General features: G+C 40.4%; 1 protein-coding gene across 6 annotated transcripts in view; it reads left to right on the top strand.

Moving 5' to 3' along the window:
* App (amyloid beta precursor protein) overlaps positions 1 to 27,156 on the top strand; it is a 260,558-nt gene that overhangs the window by 174,730 nt on the left and 58,672 nt on the right. For all 6 annotated transcript variants that reach the window (XM_004627702.2, XM_004627701.2, XM_004627699.2 and 3 more), the window contains 4 exons: positions 4,801 to 4,875; positions 5,558 to 5,716; positions 21,744 to 21,872; positions 23,062 to 23,161. In XM_004627702.2, coding sequence (XP_004627759.1) covers positions 4,801 to 4,875; positions 5,558 to 5,716; positions 21,744 to 21,872; positions 23,062 to 23,161 — 463 coding nt within the window. The remainder of the gene's footprint in view (positions 1 to 4,800; positions 4,876 to 5,557; positions 5,717 to 21,743; positions 21,873 to 23,061; positions 23,162 to 27,156) is intronic.

The raw sequence follows: 27,156 nt of genomic DNA, 5'->3' as shown, positions 1-27,156 counted from the left end.
TCTGCTCAGGAAAGTCTCAGACAGGTGTAGAATCATTGTTAAGACTGCACAGGAGGATTGAGGATAGAATTTCTTGCTCCTAAAATATTTTTTTGTGAACTTAAGTCCTCTATCTGCTTCTGAAGCTTTCCCAGGCTTCCTCAAAAATTCAGTTCTGCTGGGCATGGTGGCATGTACACGGAATCCTAGCACTCGGGAGTCTGAGGCAGGAGGATCCCTGTGAGTTCAGAGCCATGTGGAGTACACAGTGAGGCCATAGGGGAAAAAAAGAGACAGAGATAGAAAAATCCAATTCTGGACCCACAAATTGCCCAGCAGTCTAAAAGAATAATGAAGACAAATACTGACTGCTTGGCCTGTCACCCCTGTGAGCGCTACTGCACCCAGCCCAACCCTCCTTCCTATTCAGCTCAGCTTCTGGCCTGCACTGTCCAAGGCCAGAACCTGCTTCTCTCTCAAGCCCCCTACCCCCTGTATTTTGGGCTCCATTTGCTCAGTTCACTTCCAGAAATGCCTGTACACTGCTGTACAGTGGTGAATCTTAGTCCTTCCTTCCATTCCCCTGAGTTCTCAGAATGGGACAGGCAATCATTTATCTTTCAATGAATTCTAAATATCTTTTCATTTTTTATTCATGATTTTTTGATATGTATGTCTGATACTCATAGCTAGCTTGTAACTTTCTTTTAGTCTCTAGATGGTGTTTGTTTGTTTGTTTGTTTGTTTGTTTGGTGCAGGGTCTCACTACACAGCCCACACTCTAGTGATCCTCCTGATTTGTGTCTCCCAAGTGCTGGGATTCCAGGTGCACGGCACCCCCCTCCCCCCAACTCCATCGCCAGCTCAGCGCTCCTGGGGGCGGGGCCAGTGTGGCATGCAGAGCCAGGGATCAAACCCTGGCCCCTGCGCTTACCTAAGCAAGCACTTACTCTGCTGAGTAGTCTCTAGATGTTATGTATGTCTTACTAAGCTTGCCCCTCATTCTTAGACCTATCTCATCATTATTTTGAAAGAATATTTCTGCAACCAATAGATTTTTCTGTTGTATGTCTGGTTTAATTTTTGCTAGATTTTCTTCATTTTCTACTCGTCAGCTATAGTACACCTGAGATAACTGAGCAAATTCTATCCTAAAGAAAAGGCAATCAACTGCCATTTAATTATTCACAGCCCTGAGTAGATATTACTAAGGAATAGGAATGTTAGGTGCAGGGCCAGCAAGATAGCTCAACAGACTTAAGTACCTGCTTTGGCAAGCACAGGGACCAGGGTTCGATCCCCAGTCATGCATGCTGTATTGGCCCTGACCGTGGGGCATGCTGAGCCAGGAACCGAATCTGGGCTTGATTCAAATGCCTGTAATCCCACCCTGGGAAGCCTGAAAATAGGAGGATCACTACAAGTCTGACCTGCATAGTGAGACCCTGTACCAAATACATAAATAAAAAAAAAAAAAAAAAAGAAAGAAAGAAAAAAATGAATGTGAGGTGCCAGAGCTCAGCATTTATTTTCATAATCCATGGTCCTAAGTTCTGGGGACCTTTTGACTTTGAACTTGCCTGCCTCTTAAATCTCTACTTAGCAGTTATCATTTCTCTCTGCATGAAACAGCCTGGTCTTTGAAGACCAATAAAGCCAGAGGAAATTGATACCTCTGTGCATGCAGTGGAAAATCGCTTTATACCACTTTGTAGCGTAGCTCCAAGGTCCAGATCCTGAGAATTTCACATTTTAAAAATTTTGCTCCTTTAACTGATTCTTTATTATAGTTTTTCTTAATGTGTTTCCTTATAATACAGCAGATTTGAAGGGTATTTTGATGGTGGTAGTGGCAGTGGTAGTGATTGCGTCTGTAAGCATTTTGTTGCTCTATGTTGAGTAGCCTTTAGTAGATACAAAGGAGCAGCTGAACAGTATAAAAGTGCTTTTATTCTTTACATATTTAGGAGCTTCACCATGTACTTAAACTGAAGTCCTTCAGGATGAAAATTGAGCTGACTCCCAAGTTTTTTACTTTGGCAACATCTCAAGGCCAACTTTTCTGCTTTCACTAAACGTACATAGACTGAGCTCACCTGCAAGATTTCCCATTTTAAGATGGCAGAGTGAGCACTAGGGGGCTGGCTTACTATCATTTCGCTCCATATGTTACTTATATGTCTTTCAAAGCTTATCCCTTAGTCTTGTTCATAAAATCAGGATTGTCACGCCTATTCTTACAGTCTAGTGTGAGCACTCAGTTTAAATTAGATAGATTGTGGAAGCACTTAATCCAGGTGCAATAGTAAACATTATTATCTGTTACTATATCAAGTGGAAGCCCCTGATCAAGGGGAAATGTTCCCCCGACAGTCACTATCCGCTTCTAGTAAATTCTAGGGTGATGGTTTGAGAGGTTCATTTTTGTATTTGTGGCAGTGTAGGATATTGTTAAATTGTTCTATAAAGTCAAAATTTAGCTTACTTCTACAATCATGCTTATTGTCAATATACTGGCTAAAAAGATCTGAATTATTCCATGACTCCCCACTTCAAGGCTGAAAGACAAGGTTCTGAATGGACAGGTTAAGATGGCAGACCTGTAACAGTAATGTGGGAAATCTCTCTTCCCACATTAAATTAAATAAAATCTTTTATTTTCATATTCCAGTAAAATAGCGTGGCTTCTGTAAAACTCCTTGTCTGAGAAATTCCTGGTGGAGTATGGTCCCATGGGCATCTCAGTGTAGGAAATTAACATTCTTATTGCAAGGGTTGGCCTATCTGTAAAGCAAAGATAGACTTCAATGTCATCTAGCTCACAGGTGCCCATTATCAATGCATGGAAACACCCAAGTCACTGGGACAGTATGTTCATTTTGCAAATGTGCTATACTCTTGCTCTTTGTGTTTCTGAGGCTTTTCGGGCCCCGCCCTCTCTTCTTTTGTGTTTTTGTTTTGTTTTCCCCTGTCATACGGGGGATTTAATTCAGGGCTTTCACACTTAGCTACAATTCTGTCCCCTATTTATGTTTTATTTTGAAGTACAGTCTCATTAAACTGCTAACTTGCCTGGGCTGGGGGGCTCAAAGTTATAATCCTCCCACTTCATCCTCTTATCATGCTGGTATTTGCCCCAATTTCTTTGTGAACTGTGAGATTACTACTAATATACTGTTTATACAAAGAAAATTAGTTCTGTTTTATTTCTTACCAAACTTCACTAAAGCAACAAGGGCCTTATATCTTATATGAAGTATGACTAGTCTTACGAATTTTCCCAAGATTTAATGCTAGCAAATAATAAAATTACCCAAGTAGAACCACAGATGGTGATTGGATACGACATTGCCTCATAGAAGTTCCTCCCAAGAACTTCTTGAAACCTCTTTTCCTTTGTAATTTTCACGGATATCACAATAATCAATTCCTTAAGGAATATCTTTTTATATGTGCTGCAGAAGTGAACACTCTTAGGAATAAATAACAGGCTCTTAGAGCCCAGAAATGCAATTCCTCACACTCTGGAAGCATGCAAATTGTGCAGTGCAGGTACCCCGCGGGCCATAGGCCAGTGTGTGGCTTGCTTGATTTTCCTTCCCTCGCTCTCTGCGAGTCGGGCAGGTGCTGCACTTAAGCTCCGTGGGAGACCTGGTGGTACAGGAGTTGGGAAGGGAAAGGCAGCCATAGATGTGGGAAACTAGCATTTTTGTTCAGCAGGGTGCATAGGTGAGGACACTTACTCTGCATTCGTCAGGGTGCATGTGGAGGCTGAGAGCAGAAAGCTTTACTTTTCTTCAAATAAAATTCACAGGGTTACTTACTACTTTTTGCTATATTCAAAATGTTATAATGTACTTTTTCTTGGAGGGACTTAGAGTAATCCTTGCTACTGGTGACTGAATTGTAAGCAGAAGGCCCCGATTGCTCATGGGTTCTGGGAGGGGTGGATCTGAGGATTTCAAACCACAGCCATCTTGTTCTCCCCCCAAAATGCCCCCACTAGGCATTTTTTGGTGCATTATGTTCATGACACACATACATATATATAAATGTTATGTCTGCTTTTTTCCCCCTGTTGAAAATACTCAGTTGAAATGTTTCAACTTTTCTGTGCAGGCACATTTTTTTTCTTTTTCTGAATACTTTCAATTTGTTTTTTTGGGTTTTTTTTTTTTTTTTTTTTTTTCCGGAACTGGGGATTGAACTCAGGCCCTTGTGCTTGGCAGGCAAGCACTTATTCTACTGAGCCATCTCCCCGGCCCCTGAATACTTTCAATTTGAAGTTAGGTAGGTCCACAGATACAAAAGGTTCACTCCGTCTCCCCGCGCCCTCCCTGAAACGCTGTTGTCATATTTCTTCCCGCAGTACATTGTTATTTTCTAAGTGATCAATTATCTTGCCTTAAAAAAGAAATAATAGGTGTATGTTTACTTATATGGCTGTCATTTTCTGGTCTTCACGGAAAGGCTTGTTTAATTTACCAGTGAACACTTTGCTCAGGAAGTGTAGACCTTTTATGAATGGTTGGTATTTGCTCACGCCAAGTGAGGTGACTTCTGCCTACTTCTCAAGGAAATTAAAGCAGATCAGCCTGGCTTCAGAAGGTTACATTCCTGTAGTGTGGACATTTGTGTTCAGTACACTGCTGGGAGAAATCTTTCAGACTTGTGAGGGGTCAAATATTGTCACCTAGGAATATGTATGTGATTTTTAAAAACATTCATAATGGTATAAATAGAGAAAAATCCTGTAATCCATTCAGTTCAACCTGAATTTGAAAGAAGAGGTGACTTCATTTCTTTTTGTCATTTGCGTAGGTCATGAGAGAATGGGAAGAGGCAGAGCGTCAAGCCAAGAATCTGCCCAAGGCTGATAAGAAGGCTGTGATCCAGGTAGAGTCTGACTCTGTCCCTCCCAAGCACACAGGGCGGGCCACCAGCTTTTCCAGGGAGCGCAGGTTTGCGGGCAGCCACTGGTCCCTGAGGTGGACTGTGCCCGGTCACTGTGCAGCATTTGAATTGCTTAAAGGCCGCCTTCTATTTGCTCCCAGTTATCTCAAGGTATAATTAGTTGCTGTGATACTCAAGTCATTACTTGCAATGCACTTTTTATTAATAATGCATCTTTTTAGTTGCCCTAGTTCTCTGCTGCTTCTTCCTCTGGAGGAAATTGCATGAGAATTTGAATTTTGGACTGAAACCAGCCTCCAAATTATCCCACATAAACAGATTATCATGGTTATTTGCTGAAAGTACTTTGAGTAACAGGAAATTTTTTTTAAAAAGTATGTAATGTAAGAGCTCCAGTAAATTTAGGTGGCATTACCATTAGTGAAATCTGTCTCAATGTGCAGTAATTTCCATTGAGATATTAAGTTTGGTTTGAGGGCAAGGAATATAGGAAAGGGTGGTAACCTATAAAATGTATAAAATTAGTCACAATGTGGGAATGACTATGCAATCTTCAGAATTGTTTTAATCACTTGAAGATAAATAGAACATTATAGTATTCCTTTAAAAAGTCTTGAATTAATTGTGTCATCATACACATGCCTAGATGGATGTATGTTTATAGCATTTCCAGGAGAAGGTGGAATCTCTGGAACAGGAAGCGGCCAATGAGAGGCAGCAGCTGGTGGAGACGCACATGGCCAGAGTGGAGGCTATGCTCAACGACCGCCGCCGCCTGGCTCTGGAGAACTACATCACCGCCCTGCAGGCCGTGCCTCCCCGGGTAGGTCTCATGGGAACCTCGCTCCGGGTGGATCAGTGGTTGGGACACAGGGGACTGGAAGCCAAGAGAGTAGGAGAAATGCCAGGAACACCTTAGCTACAGGAGTGACTTCTGTCCTTTCTATCTTGAGGGTCATAGGGTCATAAGAGTCATCCATATCCCCTTTTATTAGTGTATGTTTATGAAACATAATAAGCACATTCATCATTGAATGTCCTCTTTACTTCCCTGTCCTGCCTTCTTGTTCCTGCTGTTCCTACTGTTCCCCCTCAACTCCATGCCCAAGACCCCTTCACATCACATCCCTGAGAGAGGCTGCTACAGAAGGTCACGGGTTCCAGCCCAGCCGCCTGTGGCACTTGCATTTAGACAATTATACTTCTCCTTAAGCGTCGGCCAGGCTCTCCAGGAGCTCACAGCACAAGAGCCGACTCGGGTGAGCCTGCAGTGGTTACAGCAGGTGACGTAAAGTCTGAAACACAGAAGCACCGGATGCCTTAGTCTTTCAGGCTGCTCTACGGGAACACTAGGCTGGGTCCGAGATGGACAAGAACTCATTGCTCACCTTTCTGGAGCTGAGAAGTATGCGATCAACACACCTGTTTTGGAGGACGTGCTGCCTACCTCCTGGACGTTTTTATTGTAGTCTTCTCATTGTGTCTTCACATGATACAGGGCCAAGGGAGCCCTTTGGGGCCTCTTTCATAAGGTCATAGCCCCTCTCTTGAGGGCTGTGACCTCCTGACCTAATTGTGCCCTCTGGCTCCGCCTCATCAGCCATCACGCTGGATATTGGGTTTCCACTGATGATAGGTGAGAACACACAGATGTTCAGACCTTAGCGATGGATTTTAAAGGATCTTAGCCCAGCTCCTTCAGTCTGTGTTGAAATTGAGGTCAAGAAAGCAGGAGACTTGGCAGAGTTGTAGTTTGCAGGGCACCTGTGGGAAGTAGGACTTGAATTTCTGGCTCAAAGCAGTGGCTGTTGTCCCCGGAGGGAAGCCCGAGCCAGGCGTGGCCTGAGCGGTGAAGAACTCATGTGTGGTTTTCAGTGGTCTTCGCCCTTCTCCCCGGTGGTGCAGGAGTAGCACTTGAAGCAACACTGTATGTTTTCTGGTCATCACTACATGAGGGAAATCTCAAGCAATAGCTGTGGTTTGGTCCATTTTCCCTTGCTGTACTGTCAGTTTTTGCTTTGTGTACTTGGAACCTCTGATTTCAGGCATGTAAATATGTAGGGGTGTTCTGCTGTCTTCCACCTCCTCTTTCATGAAATTGCATTTTAATGCCCAAGAATATATTTTGCTCTGAAGCCTACTTTGTTTAATGTTTACAAAGCTATTCTAGATTTCTTTTAATTAATGTTAGCATAGGGTATTTTTCAATCCTTTTCTTTTGTTTGACTTGTCCTTATATTTGAAATGCATTTCCTGTAGGTACTATATAGATTTGGGTCTTGTCTTTTAATCAGAAAAACTGTACATTTAAGGAAGTCACTGATACACATACCTAAATCTGTCATCCTGTTACTTCTTTCCTACTTATCTGATCTGTTCTTTCATTTCTTAACCAATTGTATTTTTATGATTCTGTTATCCATTGTTGCCTTACAACTGTTGTTTCTTCAGCGGTTGCCCTAGAATTTACAGAAAATATTTTTAGCTTTTCAATTCAAGTGGTGCTATCCTATTTCACATATGGAGTCTTTTTGGAAAGGGAACCCTCCCGTAATGTACAGTTGTCTTTCAATATTTGCGTGCGATTGGCTCTAAGACTTTCGGATTCCCAAGTCTACAGTGTTGAAGACCTTCGTATAAAATAGCATGGCATTTGCATGTATGCTGAGCACATCCCTGCTCACAGTGTCTGAAATCGTCTGTGATGCCTACTGTAATGTGACTGTCACGTGAATAATTACTAAGCTCTATTTCTTTAGGAACAATAACAAGAAGATAAAGTCTGTACATTTCCAGGGCAGGCACATTTTTTTTTCCTGAATACTTGCAATTTGAAGTTAGTTAAGTCCACAGATTCAGAAAGCTCGCTTCATCTCCCCACGCTTCCCCTGAAACGCTGTTGTCATATTTTTTTCTATAATATACTGCTATTTTCTAAGCGACCAATTATCTTGTCTTAAGCAAGAAATAGTAGGTGTGTGTTGACCTATGTAGTTTTCATTTCTGGTTATTTTAATTCTTTGTAGAGCCACCCTGGGTATTTTCCTTCTACTCAAAGGACTATAAAATATCTTACAGTACATGTTGGCTGACAGTACATTTTTTTGAGTTTCTTTGTATGAAAATTATCATAATTTCAACTTTGGGATTTTTGCTAGATGTGGAATTCTAGGTAAAAGTATTTTTTCTTCCCCCTAGTTTAAGGGTGATGATCCATGGTCATCTTACTTGGGTTATTTCCAACAAGAAAGCTGGTAATATGTCCTCCTGACTTTAAGATTTTCTATTTCTCTCGTTTGTTTGTTTGTTTATTTTTGCTTCTCTTTTTGTGTTAAGTGTTAATCAAACTCCAGATGTTACATTTGCCAGGCAGACGCTGGGCTATATCCCTGGTCCCTGACTGCTTTTTAAGACTTTCTTTCTCAACACTAGTTTTGGACGATTTAATCATAGTGTGTCATGTTGTGGTTCCTTGTACTCTTCATATCATCTGGCTAACTTTCATCCCCTCATCTCATGCAGTTTAGCTTTCATCTCTAGAAGCTGAGTTTGGTGCTGTCCCTCTCCCCCTCCCACAGTGCACTCTGCATGTTGACTTTTTAACTTAACAAGTGTTTCAAAACTTTGAATGTCCTTCTTTGTTACTTCAGATGTCTGCGTCAACTTGGGCTCAGCCTTGATTGATTTTTCTCTGTTGCAAATGATATTTTTATGCATCATTTTGCATCTTGTAAGCATTTTATTGAACAGCAGGTACCTTGAACTTTATCTTCTGAATCCAGTCTAGTTTTGTATACCTGTAAATATCCTCAGATTTTGTTTGTTTGTTTGTTTGTTTGTTTGTTTGTTTGTTTTTGCGGAACCGGGGATTGAATTCAGACCCTTGCACTTGCTAGGGAAGTGCTTATTCCACTGAGCCATCTCCCCGGCCCCTATCCTCAGGTTTTGTTCTGGGATGCAACTAAGTTACCAGGAATGAGGTTACACATTTGGGACTGGGATTTTTAAATTTTTAAAGAAGATGTGTTGCATTATCAGAGCAGTTTTCTGCCTGTACTGTACTTAATTATTCCCTCCTCAGTGGGTCAGGAGGACTCCACAATAAATGCTGGGTGTCCCCACCTGCCTGATGGGGTCAGCCCTCTCCTGATCACTGTGAGAACTCTAGGCATGGTTACCTCTAATCTTCTGAGGTGATTTTCTTTACCAGCCTCAGTGTCTTCCATGTGCACACCCTGAGCACCACTCCTCTGCATCCCAGGGTCTGCTCTGCACATCTGCTGATTGTCTTTTCCAGCAGCTCTCCTCCACCACTTCTCTGTGCAGTGAACCTGGTCTCGTGGGTCTCTCTGCAATCCTAAACTCCTGTCACCCTCCAGGCTCTGCAGTGGTTTCCTGCCTTGGACCTCATCCTGGCAATCATACAGAGCAGTGGGCTTGAGCAGTTAGAGGACCTCACCTACTTTCATTTTTCTCAGGGTTCCTTTTCCTCCCTGTCTTATTTTGCAGAAGTAAGGTCCCATACTTTGCAGAAACTGTTTCAGTCTGGTTCCTCTTACTGGGTCTTGGCCAGAAGTGGAATTCTGTGTGTACATCATGTAACTAAACCAAATTGCCACCCACTTCTGCTGATTTTCATTTCCATTTGTATGCAAACTTAAACTGCAAAAAGCCATGAGGAGCCAAAAAAGAACTGTTGGCCTTCCTCCTGGCAGCAGGACATTACTGACCCTGTTGTCCCGATGACATCACTGTGATCTTGGGAGATGGAGTGGCTGGTTCAGGGTGACACCACTAGCAGAAGACAGAGGAGAGCTGTGAATCAGAGTCACCCACCCACTGCAGAGCCATCTCACTGGCCCATATTTCCTCTCTGAACAAAGCACTTTTGAACAGAATATCCACATTAGCATTTTCATTTCCTATTAGAAAAATTTCTTGTCCTTCCTAGGCATACTCCATAAAATTCTGCTCATGTTACTCTGCAAATAAAAAGTTCCTTGTTTCTTTTCTCTAAAGAACATGTCTGTGGGGAAAATGATGGGCTTCCCTTGCCAGAACAGAGCAGCATGGTGGGTGCTGAGCCCGCAGCCTTAATAGCCAACGCACTACACTGTGGAGTGGTCCGGCTGCAAAGCCAGTCTCTGAAGTGAGAGCTTCGCTCAGCAATCGTGGACAGGACTCCAAATAAGATAAGGATGAATGGACTCTTCAGCAGATGCAGTTCAGAATCTTTCAATTCTGTCTTGTTGGCCCCACTAGAAGGAAGGCAGGAGCAGGAAGAGCGTTGCCAGACCTTCATGATTCATGAAAGGGACAATTCTGCGTGATACAGTGGTGCTTGTTGTGGGCCTGCGGATTGCATCATAGGAATCAGCCAACATATTTATTTGGAAAAACTTTGAAAACTGGACGAGGAAGAACTGGTTCACTATCTGAAAGACAGATGGTTGTCAGTTGATCCAAGGGTTCCCATTATTCCTGTTACCTCAATGTGCACAAATGCGTCCTTTGTAATAAAAAATAAAAAAGCACTAGGTAGTCATGGGCCTAGAATCCTAGGGCAGTAACTACCATCTTGTTAAATTTCTGTCTTGGAGTGTTTCTTTAAATGGTAACATATGGCTCGGCATTACACTTAGCTCTGCACTTTGAAAGGTACAAGAAAATGCTCAGTCCCTCTTGAGGAATTTTATATATTGCTCTTGAAAGACATAATCAAGAGCTTGTTAGCAGCTGTCTGAGAAAAGTCACATCTTGTGAGGGGAGCCATAAAAAATATTTTTGAAGTATCCTTTGTGTTTGTGTCCAAAATTTTTTTTAAAAATCAGTAAATATTATTTGAATATTAGTGAATTTTTTTGAAAAATTTCTGTTTTTCTATAGATGTCACCACTTTTAAAATAATGTTACCACTTTTTTACTTATCCTCTTAACCCTTACCAAGTTCTACCGTATATCCCTAGACATTTCAAACACAGATTTCAAAATAATACAGATGGTATCCAGTCTCTTTAATGCTGTGTATTCTTAGCACAATTTTGAGCCCAGAGTCAAACATGTCATGCAATAGTGTTTCTCTGTAACTTCAGTGTTTTATGTTACTATGGATTTCGTGTTGTAAGTCCCTTTGTCTACATGTACTTTTTGTCCCTCATCTTTTTAATTATGTGCTGTAGGCTGATATACTCAATGCCTCAATCTAAAAATATATCATCTCAGGCTGGCCAAATAACTCAGCAGATTAAAGTGCCTGCAAATAGGCACAGGGGCCGGGGCCTGGGCCTGCCGTGCTGGCCCTGCCCCTGGGCAGCGGCTATTGAGACTGAACGTGGTAGCGCACACCTGTAATCCCAGCTCTTGGGAGGCTGTAAACAGGAGAATCACTACGAGTCTGATCTAGTAGTGTGACCCTGAACACCCTGTGATCCCTTCCCTTAAATAAATAAAAATACACCATCTGACTTGTATTTAGAATCATACCTATTTTTCAAATATGATAATAAAGCTTTTACTATTCTCCAGGAGTTAAAAACAAAAATAGAACTCAGCCATATCTTTGCACTTGAAAAATCAACTTACCTAAGTTAAGGACTGATAACTGCTGAAGAATTGTTTTCCTTAAGCTATTTCCTTATTTAAAGTTTTTCCTTAGAAAATCAGGATTTTGTGCTTCTTTCCCCTCAGAAAAGTTAAATTCCTCACAAAGCTATGCTATTCTTAGCTAACTTTTGCCACATTTGGAGACCTTCAAGCTACCAAGCCTAAGTAAATAAAAGTTAAAGCCAGATTATCCTCATTATTAGCCAGCTCTCTACAGTCATGTGCTTCTTGCTTCCAGCTTCATCGGGCTTGAAATGAAGCCGATTCCCAGTTTTATGAAATAAGAATTAAACACTCTTTGAGGCCTCTCTTCCATCACCAATAGAGTCCTGCTTCTCCCTCAGTAGTAGATATTTTCTGAGTGGTCACTCTGTAGCCTGAAAACTAATTGTGTAATTTTGGACAGTATGGGATCCTGTGCAGTTGACACAACCCCCACCCATCACAGAAAAAAATTATGTTGTAGACTTTGGTGTAGAAAATTATAGTGGTCCCTAATTCATAAGAATTAAAATGTATTAAAGATAAAAGAGAAATAACGAGCTTTTCATTGAAATTGTGGGGGGAAAATATATCTCTATATATCTTGGTTTAGATCTTCTGTTACATAGTACTGTGGCCATCATCCTGACTTCAGCTACTATTAAGCAATTTCTGACAGTTAGAAACCACTTATATGAATACCTGTTTTATTTATGTGCCAGTATTATTTTGGTTTTTCTAGTGTCTCATGATTACAGCCATCTTATCCATACTCAAATTTATTTCATGCTTTTACCTGCTGGTTCACATTCAGACTCTTAAAATTTAATGGAGCAACATACCAAAGTTTCTGTAGCACATGCTCCCTGAAGTTTCTCATTTGGGACTAGTTTAGCCAGGTGTTGGCAAGCACTTATTCTACTGAGCCATCTCCCCGGCCCCTAGCCAAATGTTAAGTCTTCCTGGATTCTTGAAATTTCCTCACAGAATTCTTTGGTAGAATTTTTTTATTATGAAGTTCTATTTTTGTCCACTGTTATGGTTTGTGTCTAGGTGTTCTACAAAGCCTCATGCAGTGATGGGGCAACTTCTAGAATTTGTGGTTATCATAATCCAGTGCAGAGATTATGGGTGTGAGTGCTGTTCCCACCCTGGGGTGGGTAATCTGCATTACAATGTGGGGAGGGGAGAGAGGCTTGCTAGAAGCCACAGCTGCTGCCCTCCCTTGATCTTTGCTGTTTTCCACCACCATGAACATTGCCCTCTGCCATGTGCCACTCTGCCTTGGAGCCAGCCAAGTATGGACTGAAACCTCCACTAACCATGAGCTAAATAAACCTTTCCTTCCTTAACGTTGGGTATCGGGTATTTTGTCTCAGCAAAGGGAGAAAAGTAACTGAGACATCCACCAAGTTCAGAATTAGTTCAGCGCTAATTCCAGCAGCAAGTAAATGAATGTCTAATATGAAGCAGTGATCCCTGGAGATCAAAAGACAGCAATTTTTTGTGACAGGTACAGTGGCATAGGGTGGGGAAGGGTGTAGCATAATTATTTGTCCATGGGCTGGGGAGATGGCTCAGTGGAATAAGCTCTTGCCTGGCAAGTGCCAGGGCCTGAGTTCAAGCCCCAGTTCCGCCCAAAAAAAAAAAAAAAAAATTGTCCCTGAAGTAAAACTTCATATAAATGGCTAAATAAAAGTTTGCTCTTCCTTTGAATCAGTGAAATTGGCCTCCCCCTTGAAGAGGGAAAGATAAAATAATAAGACGAGAAAGTCCTGTGTAATGTAATCACTCAGTCCACTTATAAAACACATAAATAAATTATATTGCAGAGTTCTAGCTAATCACTTTCCAGCCAGTATGCCATGTTGATCCCAATTGAATTAGCCTTTAGCCAGTATGGATATTAGCCTAAATGTAAGTTTTCTGAAGCGAAAAAGCATTTGAGTTGCTAACCTTGACTATTTTATTTTGCACATGATATTGCTAGCCTCTCAGTTCTCTGTAACCCATCATTTTCTGCTTAATTACTTTTTTACTTAAGCAGAAAATGAAAGGTATGTGGGAAAGCATGAAGCCTCAGCCACTGTCACTGACACGGACCTAGGTCATTGGATGCTGTCACAGGCTGAAGCACCGGGGTGCTGTGCATCTTCACAGTGTGTGCGCGCACATCCATGTTAATAGCTGCTTTTATTTCTTCCCTGAAGATGAAAAAATATTATAAAGATACACTTAGCTTTTTTAGGCAAATGTTTAACACATTATTTGAAGGTCTGGTATGTATTCACCAGCCTGGTGTTACCAGTCTTGGCCTTGGAGAATGGATTGGGAGCAAGAGGTCCTCTACCTACTAACTTATATGCTGTACACGAACGGTTGCACCTCGGTTTCAGGGGCTTTGTTCATCTGTGAAACTTAAAAGATACTAGTTTATATTTAATCTTTGAAAAGCTTTACCCTTAGTTCTTTATTTATGTAAATATTCTTAAATGAAACCCACGGAATTTGTAGTGGGTCAAGCCACTTGCTTGCTGTAGGATGAAGGTATAATGAAAAAATATATATGTATGTGTTTCTCCTTGGATACGGTAACCCATTCGAGAATTAGGAAGGGAGACTGTCCAAGTCCTAGTGTAAATATGCAGAGTTAAAGCAGATTGCTGTACATCTCTCTGCAAAAGTCAAGAATATGTCAGTTTGTTGATCAAACCGTTTGGCAAATCTTTCTAAGGGCCTGGTTTAGCTTTAAAACATCTTTTGTTTATGAGTTCTTCCTCAACTCCGTGGGCTTTGCCTTCTGGGTCTCATTAATAATGCTGTTCATTGCTACGAGCTTCATTATGTTTCACTGCTTGAATAAACAATACTTGAAGACACTGAGGTTCAAGTAACTTCTGCTCCTTCTGTGTACCGGGTCAGAAGAGCGCAGGTCAGCCCTATGTCCACTGTGTGCTGCTCCCAAAGGCATGGGTCAGAGTTGGGCCCGGTGCTAAATTTCAGTTCTGTATGCTGTCTTTACTCATTTATAGCTGTGGTCTTTATAACTTTTGCAATGAATACTTGTCCAGCTTTCTTTTTTTTACTTGGCAGTACCAGAGATTGAACTCAAGACCTTGCACTTGCCAGGCAAACGCTTATTCTACTGAGCTATCTCCCCAGCCCTGTCCAGCTTTCATTATCCATAAAGAAAAGAGAAGGATTCCTGGAGTTTGAGACAAAATGTGCAGTAGGAAGATGTGTTTCTCCCTAAGAGGAGAATGATGGTTGGGGTAGAATACATAGAGCGTTCAAAACTGTTCTATTGGGAAGCGATCCGTGTTCGTGTGAACATTGACACCAGGACTTTGCATTCCTTAGAGCGCTGTTAAAGCACAGAGTCAAGGCAGGGTAACTACGGTGTGTGCATGGGTTTGCCTTGGCATATGAATGTAGTGATAATGGTTCAGTATCTAATATCTTCTGCTCCTAAGGCATCCATGTTATCAAAAATAAGAAGCACCTTAAATAAGAAGGGACATTGTCTTAGTTACTTTTCTCATTGCTCAAACATACTACCCAATGCCCAGAGTTAACAGAGGAAAAGTTTATTTGGCTCACAGTGTGCAGTGCTTTCAGTCCGTGTTGGCTGGCTCCCAAGCAGGGTGGCCTGGCAGAGGGCAGCAGTGCATGGTGGGCAGAAGGCAGACACACAGCCCAGAAGCAGCCAATGAAGGGACAATATTAGCCCTTTTGCTGTCCCTTATACTATATCCAGGCTACATGCTGTTCGGGCGGGTGGCACTCACTGGCAAAGTGGGCCTTGCCATTGTCCACACTCAACAATTGTGCCAAGCCGTCAGCGGACTCATGTAGTAGTCACACAGCCTCAATCCCAGCGTCGCACACTGGAGATCCAGCCACCTCTGAAAAGCCCCAGCTGTGGCTCACAAGGTTTGGGGGGACCTCTAGGCATAATGGCTGTGGAAATCTGCTGCCCTTGTCAGTGCCACTGTCTCCCAACTTCTGTGTTCAGCATGCCATAGAGTTGTTTGCCCTGTCATAATCATTTTAAACTAAAGCCGTGTGTGTGTGTATTTCTGAAGAAAAACTGCTTTGTAAATTTTTAATGGGCCTTAAAGCTTGCACTCATCTCCCAGCTTTATAAAACAAAAGATGATGTGATCCAAAATCTTCCCATGGAAGCTTCCCTTAGTTTTCTACGTATGTGTTTGGTTTTTCTTTTGCTTTGATTTTTAATTTATTCCAGAATTTTCTTGCAATGAGAATGCATGCGAAATTTTGAGAGTCAAAATGACAAAATACGCTTAACTGAGATTATCTCAAGCATAGCGAGGTTCACCTCTCTTACAGTGGGTCTTTAAGCCATTAATACAGAGATTTTATAGTCCACATGCTCATGGTCTTGAAACTTAAAGTGAAAAGCTGAATATTGTGACCTTGAAGCTTTCTTTAAAACCAGGAGAGAATTCCTTTTTTAAAGAAAATGGTGAATAATTAACTTCCAGTCATAGTTTTGGAAACCACTAGGGTACAGTTCAGTGCTCCCTTGTGACCTGGAAAGATTAGGGTGCTCCCCATAAAATGAGTCATTTACTTGCTTCTTGGCAGAATTATGCCCAGGGCTGCTAAAAAGCTCTTGACAGTTAGTTCCCTCACTCCCATCAGGAAATGGCTTAAGGCACAAGTGTCTATTATGACAAGACGTAGGACTTCCAGATCAAACAGAAAGCTACAGAACAGAACAATGGGGCTGAGCAGTCATGTTTTAATATGCTCCCCATATGAACTGTTGAATAGAAAGCTACATGACCAGGTGTGATTGTCGCTGACTGGTCCTACGCGTCGCCAGCCAGTCAGATGTATTACTCATTCCATGTCCCAGAGAGACCAGATTTGAGAAAATTACATAAAAAGAAGCCAGTGGAAAAGATAATACACACACAAGAAGCATAGAATTTAAATTGTTAAAATTACCTTTATAATAAAAGACCACGATGTTTTCTTCAAAATGGTTAACATCAACTTGATATTAAAACATAAAAAGATAATTTATTATTATCTTTTGGAATTAGTGAAATGAATCTTTTTGTTGCAAATAGTTTGGACATGCAGTGGAGTCCGCTAATTATTTTCTGGGAAGAGACCTACTTAACTTCCTAAAGATCCCTGGCATGCTGGACAGATAAACGGGTTAAGTGGATCTCTAATTTCATGACAATTGGAAATGCTGCCCTTCTAAGCAAGGAGATGCTTATTGTCCTAAATAAGGTGCATGAAGAATATTCTACACTCCTGGAGCCACTTCTGAACTTACATTTAGCTTAAGGTCATTGTTTAGTTTAATTAGCAAATATTTATTAGCATCTGGAATTGTAGCAAGAGGTTGATTGTATTACATTATTGTTCCCAAAGAAGAAAATAGTTTATGCTTCAAAAAGTGGATCTTCTATTCTTAGGTTATTTTCTTTTCTGTTCCCCTTGTAGATTATATCTAATCCATTTTAGTAATTCTTGTTGTTCTTAGATTTGTTTTTGAATAATTTTCTTAAAGGTCAATGTGATTCTACGGTGAATTCAGTGCAAATCAAAAAGTGCCACATCAGTTGCTAACAGATACTGTGTAATTATGAGATAAACACTTCTTCAAAAACAATAGTGACAATGAAAAGGATTGGATATAATTAGTCCCACAGGGCAGTTCTTCCATTTTCTTTCTTTACTGTAGGTTTTAGATTAGCTCTCCAAAGCCAGTGTCATGAGCCTGTAGTATCAATGCCCAGAGTATTTTGACTATGAAAGTAGAGAAACTTGACAGGAAAATTATTGCCAGTTGTAGAAAATTTAAAGATTTAGGGAAATTGAAATTATATGCATAAAGGTTAAAAGTGTTTCTTAAACTCTTTATCAATACTCTCATGAGCTACTAAATTCTTAGGTTGATTCTTCAAATCAACTTTTAAATCTGAATGACATGGCAATATATTTAATATCAGCTATTTTCAGAGAATTATTTTATATTCTTTAGAGATACATATTTTTATAGAGATCTGAGGTATTTTTTTTCTACCATCCTTATATGAATGTCTCTGCCTTTTAATTAAAATTTAGGAAATTCATCTTTGTCCTAACATAATAAAATAAACCTCCCCAGATAATCAAGATTCCCTATTACTATGAAATCGTAATATAGCTCTAGAAATAACTCGTTCCCAGCCTTGAAAAATTCTCTGTTCGGGCTAAAAATTGTTAGGTCATTTTTTTTTAATGAAATATGCATGAATCACGCACCACAAGCAGAGCTCTTCATTTTCATCTTTAAGAAAACGAAAATATAAAAATACAGGGTAGAGCTACCTGTTTTTCTTTCTTCACTAAAAATAGTTTTCATTTTTTTAGTTGTGGGCACCACCACCACTTTTATCTGGTTTTGTTTATCTACCGACACTGTGACAGAGGCCCTAACCCAGTTCTTCCTTTTTATTTCTAAGTATGACTCATAGGAAACGTATATATGTGGCGTGTGCACCCAAGCAGAATCGTGCAGCTCATCGAGGGAGGGCTGCCCTGCGGCCTTCTGAGTTCCCTGGTGTCCCCAGACTGTGCTCATCATCAAGTAGATAACAGAAAGAAAATGCTGGTGGCTACGGACTTTCAGGCTCAGAGCGCATCTGGGCTCGTGCGCTGTGGCGGGAGCAGAGCTTATTCCGAGCTCCCAGTGCCATTATCCATGCAGGAACTGACACCTGGGGGATCCTCCCAGCCCAGTGTGCTGCAGTGTCATTACCAAACATAGTGTTTTCAGGATAAGTCGAGAATATATTTTTAGATGTATTTGTGAAGCATAAAGAAATAGCAGTGTTGAATTAGATAAGCTGTGGAAAACCAGGAGACGCTGCAGATAAGTGAGCATTTGCCATTTCATTGACCAATTTAATAAAAGATAAGGATGAATTCACTATTAGATTCTGTGTTGCAAAAGCCTGTTATTTCTTTTATTAATTCTTAATTTTTTTGGTCTTCCAGACAGGGTCTCACTGTGTAGCGCAGGCTGGTCTCGAACTTGCTCTGTAGATCAGGCTGGCCTCAAATCTCAGTGATCTGCCTACCTCAGCCTGAGTGCTGGGATTACAGGCGTGCACCACTGTTCCTGGTCTATCTTTTAACTAATGCCTTCAGTTATTCTTTAGTAATCTACTAGTCAGATTTACAGCGGACATTCAGATCTTGCTGTTTCTTTTTTCTACTTCAAAGACATTGGCTGAGAATAGCCAAGTGCCAAAACATGAGGACAGCAAATGAGAATTGGAACAAGTTGGAACAAATCTGGCAATTCTGCACTATTAAGAGCTAATTCTGTGCATGCCCCCAGAGGATATTAGTATAATCCTCCCTAGTGAATGGTTTTCTTTTTCCATGATTTGTTACCTCGGTCAATTTAGACCTGAAAATATTAAATGGAAAATTCTAGAAATAGACTATTTTGTGTTAACTTTTATTACCAGATATTGCTAGTTTACTATTAGCTATTGTGAGTCTCTTTCTGTGACTGATTTATATATTACATTTTATCGTAGATATTTATGTGTAGGAAAAACCTAATCTACATGGGGGCCAGTCTTCTGAGGTTTCAGGCATCCATGGGGTGTCTTAAAATATATCTTCCATGGATAAAGGGCAACTATTGTACCTGAGCTTCAAAGAATTAGAAATTAAGGCATGGGCTCCTACAGTGTCCATGTTGGGTTCTCCTTGGCAGGCAGGATCCCATAGGGATCAGAAGAGCTCTGTGCCCGACACTCCATGTCAGTGTGATCAGCACTACAGCTCCCTGTGTCTCACCGGTCAGGGAGAGAGGAATTTGCCTCTATGATAGGGCAGGGATGCTCTCGATGAGGTACTGTGCATAAAACACTTCACGCACTAAAAACCAATGAAAGTTGAGCTGTTGTTGCTTAGGGGCAGTGGGGTAGGCACAAAGATGAAGTAGAAAAAATCAGTGTGTACTAAGTGACTACAGCAGACCAAGCACTCTGCTGGGTAGCTGAGACAGAACGTTTTCAGTGCTCCAGGATTCTTACTTGGAAAGATATCACTGTCTGAATTGCACAAATAGGAAGACTGAGACTTTCCTGCTTATTATCAAATGAAATTTAACCATAATGCTTAGCACATGAGAATGTATGGAGATAGAAGAAGAAAAGGGGGAGACCAGGTGCTAGTGGACAGAATGTCCTTTTCTTCTTTTGTAAGCTGAGATTGCCTTACTACGTCAAGGCCAGTCTGGGGCGACAGCATCCTGGACACTTTTGTCAGTGATAATCTTTTCAGGTCAGAATGCCTTAGAGAAACATTCATAGGTGGCTGCCTGGGAAGTGGAAGAAAGGTTATGAGGACAAGCAGCCCTCTTGTGTTTAATTGAAGTATGCTTTCTTGTTTGAGTTCAGAAAAAGAAAAAAACTCCATCGTCTTCAAAATAATAAATCCCTTTCAAGAGACGGAAATGGAACAGAGCAGCCAAGAAAGCGCAGTAAGCCAGCGAGCTGCAGTGGTGAGGGCGGGCAGCATGGTCGAGGATAAATGCAGTTAGCGCCACCCTTCCTGTCGCCAGCCCTGGAAACACAATAGCATTAGTACTAGGAGAGTGTTCTCAGGCCTTGGTGCTCGATCGCTAGCAGGCATCAAGGTTATTTAATAACTATACTGATTGCGCACTCTTGGACGCGCAGTACGGCTCACAGTGAATCGTAGTGAGCCTTTAATGTCTTGACATGTTAAATTAGCTTACACAAACCTGTCGTCTTTTAAATGTGTATTGTACTGATGCAGCTTATCTCACTGTGCTCTTTTGCTACTTTTCTTCCTCTAAGACTTGCAAGTTTGTTCTCTGATTTGTAGACTCAATCGCATGTCACAATATGAATGAGTATTATAATGATGCACTGCCAACAGCTAAGGGTCAAGCTGTGTTGTCTGCCTTCTTTGGGATTTTGGTGGAACGTATTCTAAGAAGGAAAAGGAGAACAGGCAGTCAGGCAGATGAGGACAATATTTCTTTTGTTTTTATTGCATGCTTTTAGTTACGTCCTCAAGTGTGTCTGTTCATGGCAGGCACATATCAAGTACAGAACATCATCGCAGGGCCAGGCATCATGAGTTGATTCCTCATAGAGAAAAGGAGGATGACTGTACCTGGGTCATGGGTCTCATGGACAGTTCAACATACTGTGCTGGACACAGTAATAGCGATTAGTGCTGCATATTGTCCTAGCACAGAGAAAAGCACAAATTCTGTCTGTGATGGCACAACGGTGACCCTTACATTAACAGACAAGAAGAGGCTCATTCCATAAAATACACAAAACACAACATGAACGTGAGCTATGCATGCATGCACACCATCTCTGGAAGCAAGTTCAGGACCTTCCAGCTGGTTTTCAAGAAGCTCATGACATGTTAATTCATAGTAACTTGGTCCACACAAATGGCCCCCACTTCTATCCCTGACATAAACTTTCTCAGGGGACTATTTTGTTTCAAAGAAGAAGAAATTTGTATCTTTGTACAATCACACAGTAGGCTGCAAATAGCAGTGGAATTGCTGAAGACAAAGGAACTTCTGTCCTTTCTTTGCATTAGGATGAATTCTTTTCATGTACATCTGGAATAAGAACAAAATAGAACCAATTAGAAAACACTAGAAGCACTTAAGAAGAAACTTAATTGTTGTTGAAAGAATGAGAATTTGATAGCTTAATAAGAACTTAATTAAATTCCAAAGTAAAATAACTACAATTTAGCAGTGGCCTTTCTCCTAAAAACTACATTTCTTAGAGCTTATCCATTCCTCCTTTACCTTCTAATGAGTTTTAGCTACATGGCCTATTATTCACATTATTATTCACATTATTATTCACTATTACTGTACCATTATACTACTGGTGATGGTATTTCTGCCAGATTACTTCTGTAGAATGCAGAATATAGCCTCATCATACACTGTTGCCTGAGCATTTGGAGAGGGTAAGAGAAGGAACTTACTGACACCCAGTGGATCTAAACTCTGTTCTCCATCCATAGGAAAATGTGCCCCTTTGAGAAGAAAATGTTGATTAAGGAAGACTGTCATCATAAATATCAACATTCTTAAGTTCTTTTGTAACCCCCCCCAAAAATGCCCCAAATAAGTAATCACACATTAATAAAGAAATGGGAGAAGTATTGTAGCAAAACCTGAACAGAATTCTGTCCTTGTTTTCCTACAGCCTCGTCATGTGTTCAACATGCTGAAGAAGTATGTTCGCGCTGAGCAGAAGGACAGGCAGCACACGCTGAAGCACTTTGAACACGTGCGCATGGTGGATCCCAAGAAGGCGGCCCAGATCCGGTCCCAGGTGAGCGCTGGGGGTGGGGATCACCTGCAGCCTTGATGTTCTAGGGTTCTTGCTGCTTGGATGCTGACGGAGCCTTCAGGCATTCCCGGAAGCCTCTGTGAGCATGGCATCTCCATTGGCCTGAGCTCTTTAATGCCTGGTTAAATTCTTGAAGTTTACCATAGAGCACTAGGTGGCTTTATAGCTTCTGAATTGTGCAAATTATAGGGAACATAAAAATTTGGTTGCATCCGAGCCAGTACAAGGAACCGTGTAAACTGACCGCCACAATGAAGGAAATAAAGCCTCTATAGTTGGTCCACTAAACTGTGGTGGGCAGTCCACAGCTCCACTGCCTTTGCAGTATTTGGACTTAATGTGAGCCAGAAAAATGCTCTGTACCCTCTGATTCCCAAAAGTGGAAAACTCACATAAACCTCTGGAAATGAGAAATTGTAACATATTTACCCTTAGCTCAAAACAACCAGTCAAGTCAAAATGTTCTCATCTGTCAGAGAATTTACAAAGACATACAGTTAGAGTATCAGAGGCTGTCTAGGAAGCCTCAATATTAGAATCAAGGATGGCATGGGAGGTCTTTTACATTAGTCATAACAAGCATTAACAATGCAGATCTTGATAAGTTTAAAAATAAGTTTTTAAGCTGAGCCGAAAGTTATATGGATGTCCTTTCAGTTAAATATTTTGAAAATTTTTATTTCCACTTCTTTTTTTATTTGGTTTTATTTTATGTTAAATATTAAAAACAAAGAGCAAAAAAACAAAAACAAATGTATAACAATATGGTACAGATTTTCATAGCAAATTAGCAGTGGCTGTTACATTATGTATTTTTCTCATCAAGTCTGATGCTCAGATTAACAGATACAGGTATGCAAGGTTGGACAAATACTTGAACATTAATGCTTTCAATAATCCTTAGGTTTTTTCTTGTCCTTTTGACTTTTTTTAAACTTATTTTAAAGCAAATACAATCATAATTGATAAGGCGTTAGAAGGGGTGCACATTTAGAAGAACAAGACGAGAGGTATTCAGCTGGTTTTTCTGTTGCACATTGCTTTCTTTTGATGTAGTTGCTCAATTCACAAATACTAGTATAAAGAGTTTGAAAACATGAAAATTTTAAGCATGCTCTTTCCAGTTCTCACTGAGGAGCGAGTGCTCATCTGGGCTGGCTTCCTCCTGCAGGTCATGACACACCTCCGGGTGATCTACGAGCGCATGAACCAGTCCCTCTCCCTGCTCTACAACGTCCCCGCCGTGGCTGAGGAGATTCAAGATGAAGTCGGTAAGTGAGTGCTTCTTTTGACACCGTGCCTGTCAGTACAGTTTCTGCCTGGAGCAGAAGTGGTGCTGATTCTACATCAGAAACTACCAGTTTGCACGTGCATGGAAGTCAGAAGAGCATGTTATGCTTTACCACGTGACCCCTCCATGGCGGGATACCTCTCCCCTTTGCAGTTGCACCAGTTCTTAATTCTCCTTGGGGAAGACCGAAGGAATGTTATTTATCCTTATCCATAGAACATTTGTGTAACAGTAAGCCCCTTACCATGGAATGATTCCACTCAGCAATTATTTTCTTAGCTTATCTTGTTGGCCTCTTCTTGCTGCTTAACATTTAAGAGGATAAGAACCCTTCTTCCTCACTGTTACTTTATGAGTAGCACCATTTTATAAATGAAAAACCTCAGACTTACAGTTCAGGTAACTTATTTACCTGTGTCCTACCCACAGTAAGTAGCACAGCCAAGGTACATAACTGTGACTTGACCTTGAGGCTTTTTATTATACTCAGTAAATTATATTTATCTTTGATAGGAAAAAAATATCATTAATATTCTCTGAACTGCATTGTTTTATAAACTTAAAGGTCATAGACTGTCAAACTTACTTTGGAGTCATCATGCACTCATGAGGAATTAGATAAATAATGCAGAGAACTGCCATCTACACCCGTCACCCACTTTCTCTGTGGTGACATTTTACATAACAACAGTCAATCCGTTATCAAACCCGTAGGACTGGCAGTGTGTGCCCACTCTTTTAATTGTCTAGTTTTCCTAATGATGTGTTTAATATGTCAGATGAGTAGGTTCCCTCTTTCCTGTTTTTCTGGGGAAGAGAGTAAAGTATCAAATCACATGTTTGTACAAGAGCCTCCAGTTGCCCATCCTCTTTAAGATACGTAGATGACAGTTGTGGAAGTACGCCTTTCACCATAAAAATCACATGCACCTGGAGATTCGGTACACAGAAATTAGCAGATACACAGTTGAACATGGAACATCAAAGAACTCCACCCTTTGTTAATTGAGTTAGAAGTGGATAAAAGTTGTCATCTGAAATCAAAACCATAATACTGTGGACGACCGCACGCCCATTATAGCAGTTCCTGAAGACCTTGCTCACAGAAGCAGTTGGCCGCTGCTACGTGTTTCAGGCTGATACTATTTCTCACTTTCTAACACAGTACTGCCCTGTAAATATTGTAGATACTCAGCGTGTGTTTGGTGAATGTGGTCCACTTAGTGCCTGGTGTTAAAGGATGGAATAACTACATTGTAGGCTGCACACTTGCAAAATTGCTTCACTTGTCACCCATGCCTTTGTTCAGAAAGGGAACTCAGTATTGAGCATGGTGTTTTGAGGACACTCAGTGGAGTTTTTGGTTTATAATATGCATGAAGGATCCTAACTCCAATTAGTTTTTTATTCTATCACGTTTTCTTTAAGAAATGAATATACTTACTAGATGTATTGGAAAGTAGAAATCAGTAAGAGACTTAAAATACTGTGTATGAACTAAAGTCCTCCAAAAGGATTTTACAGGACTGGGGGAACTACCCACTTGGGCCTCCCTCCTGTCCCTCTCTTGGACAGGAGCTTTCTTTCTCTCAATAAATATATTCTGCTCATTAAAAAAAAAAAAAGATTTTATGGGAAAAATGAAAACCAAGTAATTCATCACATTCTTAGTGAACTAAAGCTACAATCTTCCTCGATGAGTGTATTTTTGCCTCACAGTTGTCATATGCCTGCTTTCAAATGTGACTCCAACTGGGGAGGTATTACTAATACCACACAATAGGGAAACAAGCCATTTCATAGAACTAGAAATTTGATGACCCATTCCATTCATACCAAATAATTACAGTTGATTCTTTCTAATTAATTGTTCAAACTATTTAATAATCCACTACTGAAAACAATTGCCTCCTCTGCGTCACACTTACACAGACCAGATGGTGATTCAAACTCTTGAGTATGTTACAGGATGTCCAATAATAGTGCTTCCCAGTGGGCTTCAAGTCTCAGCGACAGAGAGGGTATTTAGATCATTAGAGTCAGGTAATTCTTTCTTTAAAAAAAAGAAAAAGTTGTGCCATCGCAATCATGTTATTTATCTTTTATTTTGCATCACTCTAAGTATGTTGGACATCAAATCCTGAAAGATAATCTTTTTAAAAAATCTTTTATCTAGAATCCTAGGTAATTTTATCTTTAAAGGATAAAATTTCTCATAGAAAGAAAAATTTGCCTTAATAAACTAACCTTAATTTGGCTAGGGCGCCATGTGAACTTCTAGTGCCCAAGATAACCAAGAGAGTTTGCTGAAGACAATGCCTCTTCACTTTTGTATGGTTGAAGTTCTGCACAATAAAAATGATTCTATTCTTTGGTATCCTTTTGAAATAAAATCGTTCTAGGGTTTTATTCTAGTTTATGTCTTATATTGTTGGTACGTTCTCTGATTTCAGGCTGTCATTAGTCTCCTTTACATTTATTTGGCATTGCTCTAAATAATCAAACTAGATTTGGAGTCAGGTCTGTCCAAATGAGGACAGCACTAAAATTCATACCCACTGGTGAAAGGAGATTTGAAAGTGCCTGACAAAACATACCTTTTGTAGAAAAGTTCATGCTTATACATGCAAGTAGTGTGTATATTTAATGCAGTCAGACATCTAAGAGAAGTAACGGCAGTTTAAAGAATGGTAGCAGTTGTTTTTTGGATGTAGGATTTCAACCAATGTGAAGGACTTTCAAAGTCTGTGTTTGTATTGTGCTATCAGGTGTAGCTATTTTTACAGTTTATGCTACAAAATTAGAACTCTCTGTCATGGGTAAAAATGATGAAGGAAGTTACTCTAGTGACAGGGAATGCTCTGAGTGAGGCATACAGTGATTTCAGGTTTGTGAGAATAAATGAATGAATGGCAATTGGAATGACAGCTGGCCCAGCCTCTTCTGTCCCAGTTGCCCTTCCCTGAGGAATCTCATCTTTTTATACTACTTTCTTGCAAACTCCAGTAAATCCCAAATCTGTAGGCTTATTAATAGTTTGTGTCACGTGTCCCAGAATATCTCAACTGCCTTGAAACTGCAGTGAGTGTGTGTATGAGAAAGATCATTGCGTTCCTCTGGAGGCGCATTGTTTTACTCCCTAGTGGGCTTTTCTAGTGACCCTAAGCTTATCTGTGCTGTCTTCTTCTCCCTAGCCTATGATTTCTGTACCAAGTTTAAGCTAAAAGGATCGTGCCTGTCCACTTAGAGATGGCTGCTTCACAGAATACTGTAATGGCGAATTTAGGAGAAAGGAAATGAGAAGGAAGAGGGAAGGAAGGCATAATTGTTTCATATCTTGCTTTTATGTTTTTTCTTTCAGCATTCAAAATTAGTAAAACGTAAATTATTATACACCAGAAACAGGAAGGCTCTCTAGCTGAACAAATCCATACTTAATGGTGTTGGTAGTGAAAATGTGGCAGGAGATCGAGAAAGTCTCCAGTGAGAGAAACGCTTGTTTTTCATGGCAGTTTTTCAGTAGCCTCTGGATAAAACTTCTCACTTTTCAGGAGAAATACATGTTTATTTTAAAGAGAATGCTTCCATTCTCTATTGCCAATAATCCCATTGATGTAGTCCAAGGTAGGCTAGATAAAAATATTTGGCAATATTTCTATACATAAAAATAGAATATGTATAGAGCTTCCCAATCTAACAACAGAGAACACTGAGTACCACTGAGGATTTTAAGTATCTTTATGTACAATTGCTAGTCAAGAAAGAGCATCAAAGAAGAAAAAAATGATAAAAGTAAATAAAGTGAGAGAGCTGTTGAATTATTGTGTTCTTAGTGATACAGATATAGAAAAATGATATCATATGTCATAATTCCTGATATCACATGTCATATATTATGTCACAAATGTTTTATTTTTATTTTTTTTCTTTTCTTTTCAAAGTTTTATTGATAAACATATAGCAATGAGACAGTTT

This window comes from Octodon degus, unplaced genomic scaffold, assembly GCF_000260255.1.
Source record: "Octodon degus isolate 3935 unplaced genomic scaffold, OctDeg1.0 scaffold00020, whole genome shotgun sequence".
In the NCBI taxonomy this organism is placed as follows: Eukaryota; Metazoa; Chordata; class Mammalia; order Rodentia; family Octodontidae; genus Octodon; species Octodon degus.
Note: the sequence above shows the minus strand (reverse complement) of the source record. Positions and strands in the feature narration are given on the sequence as shown.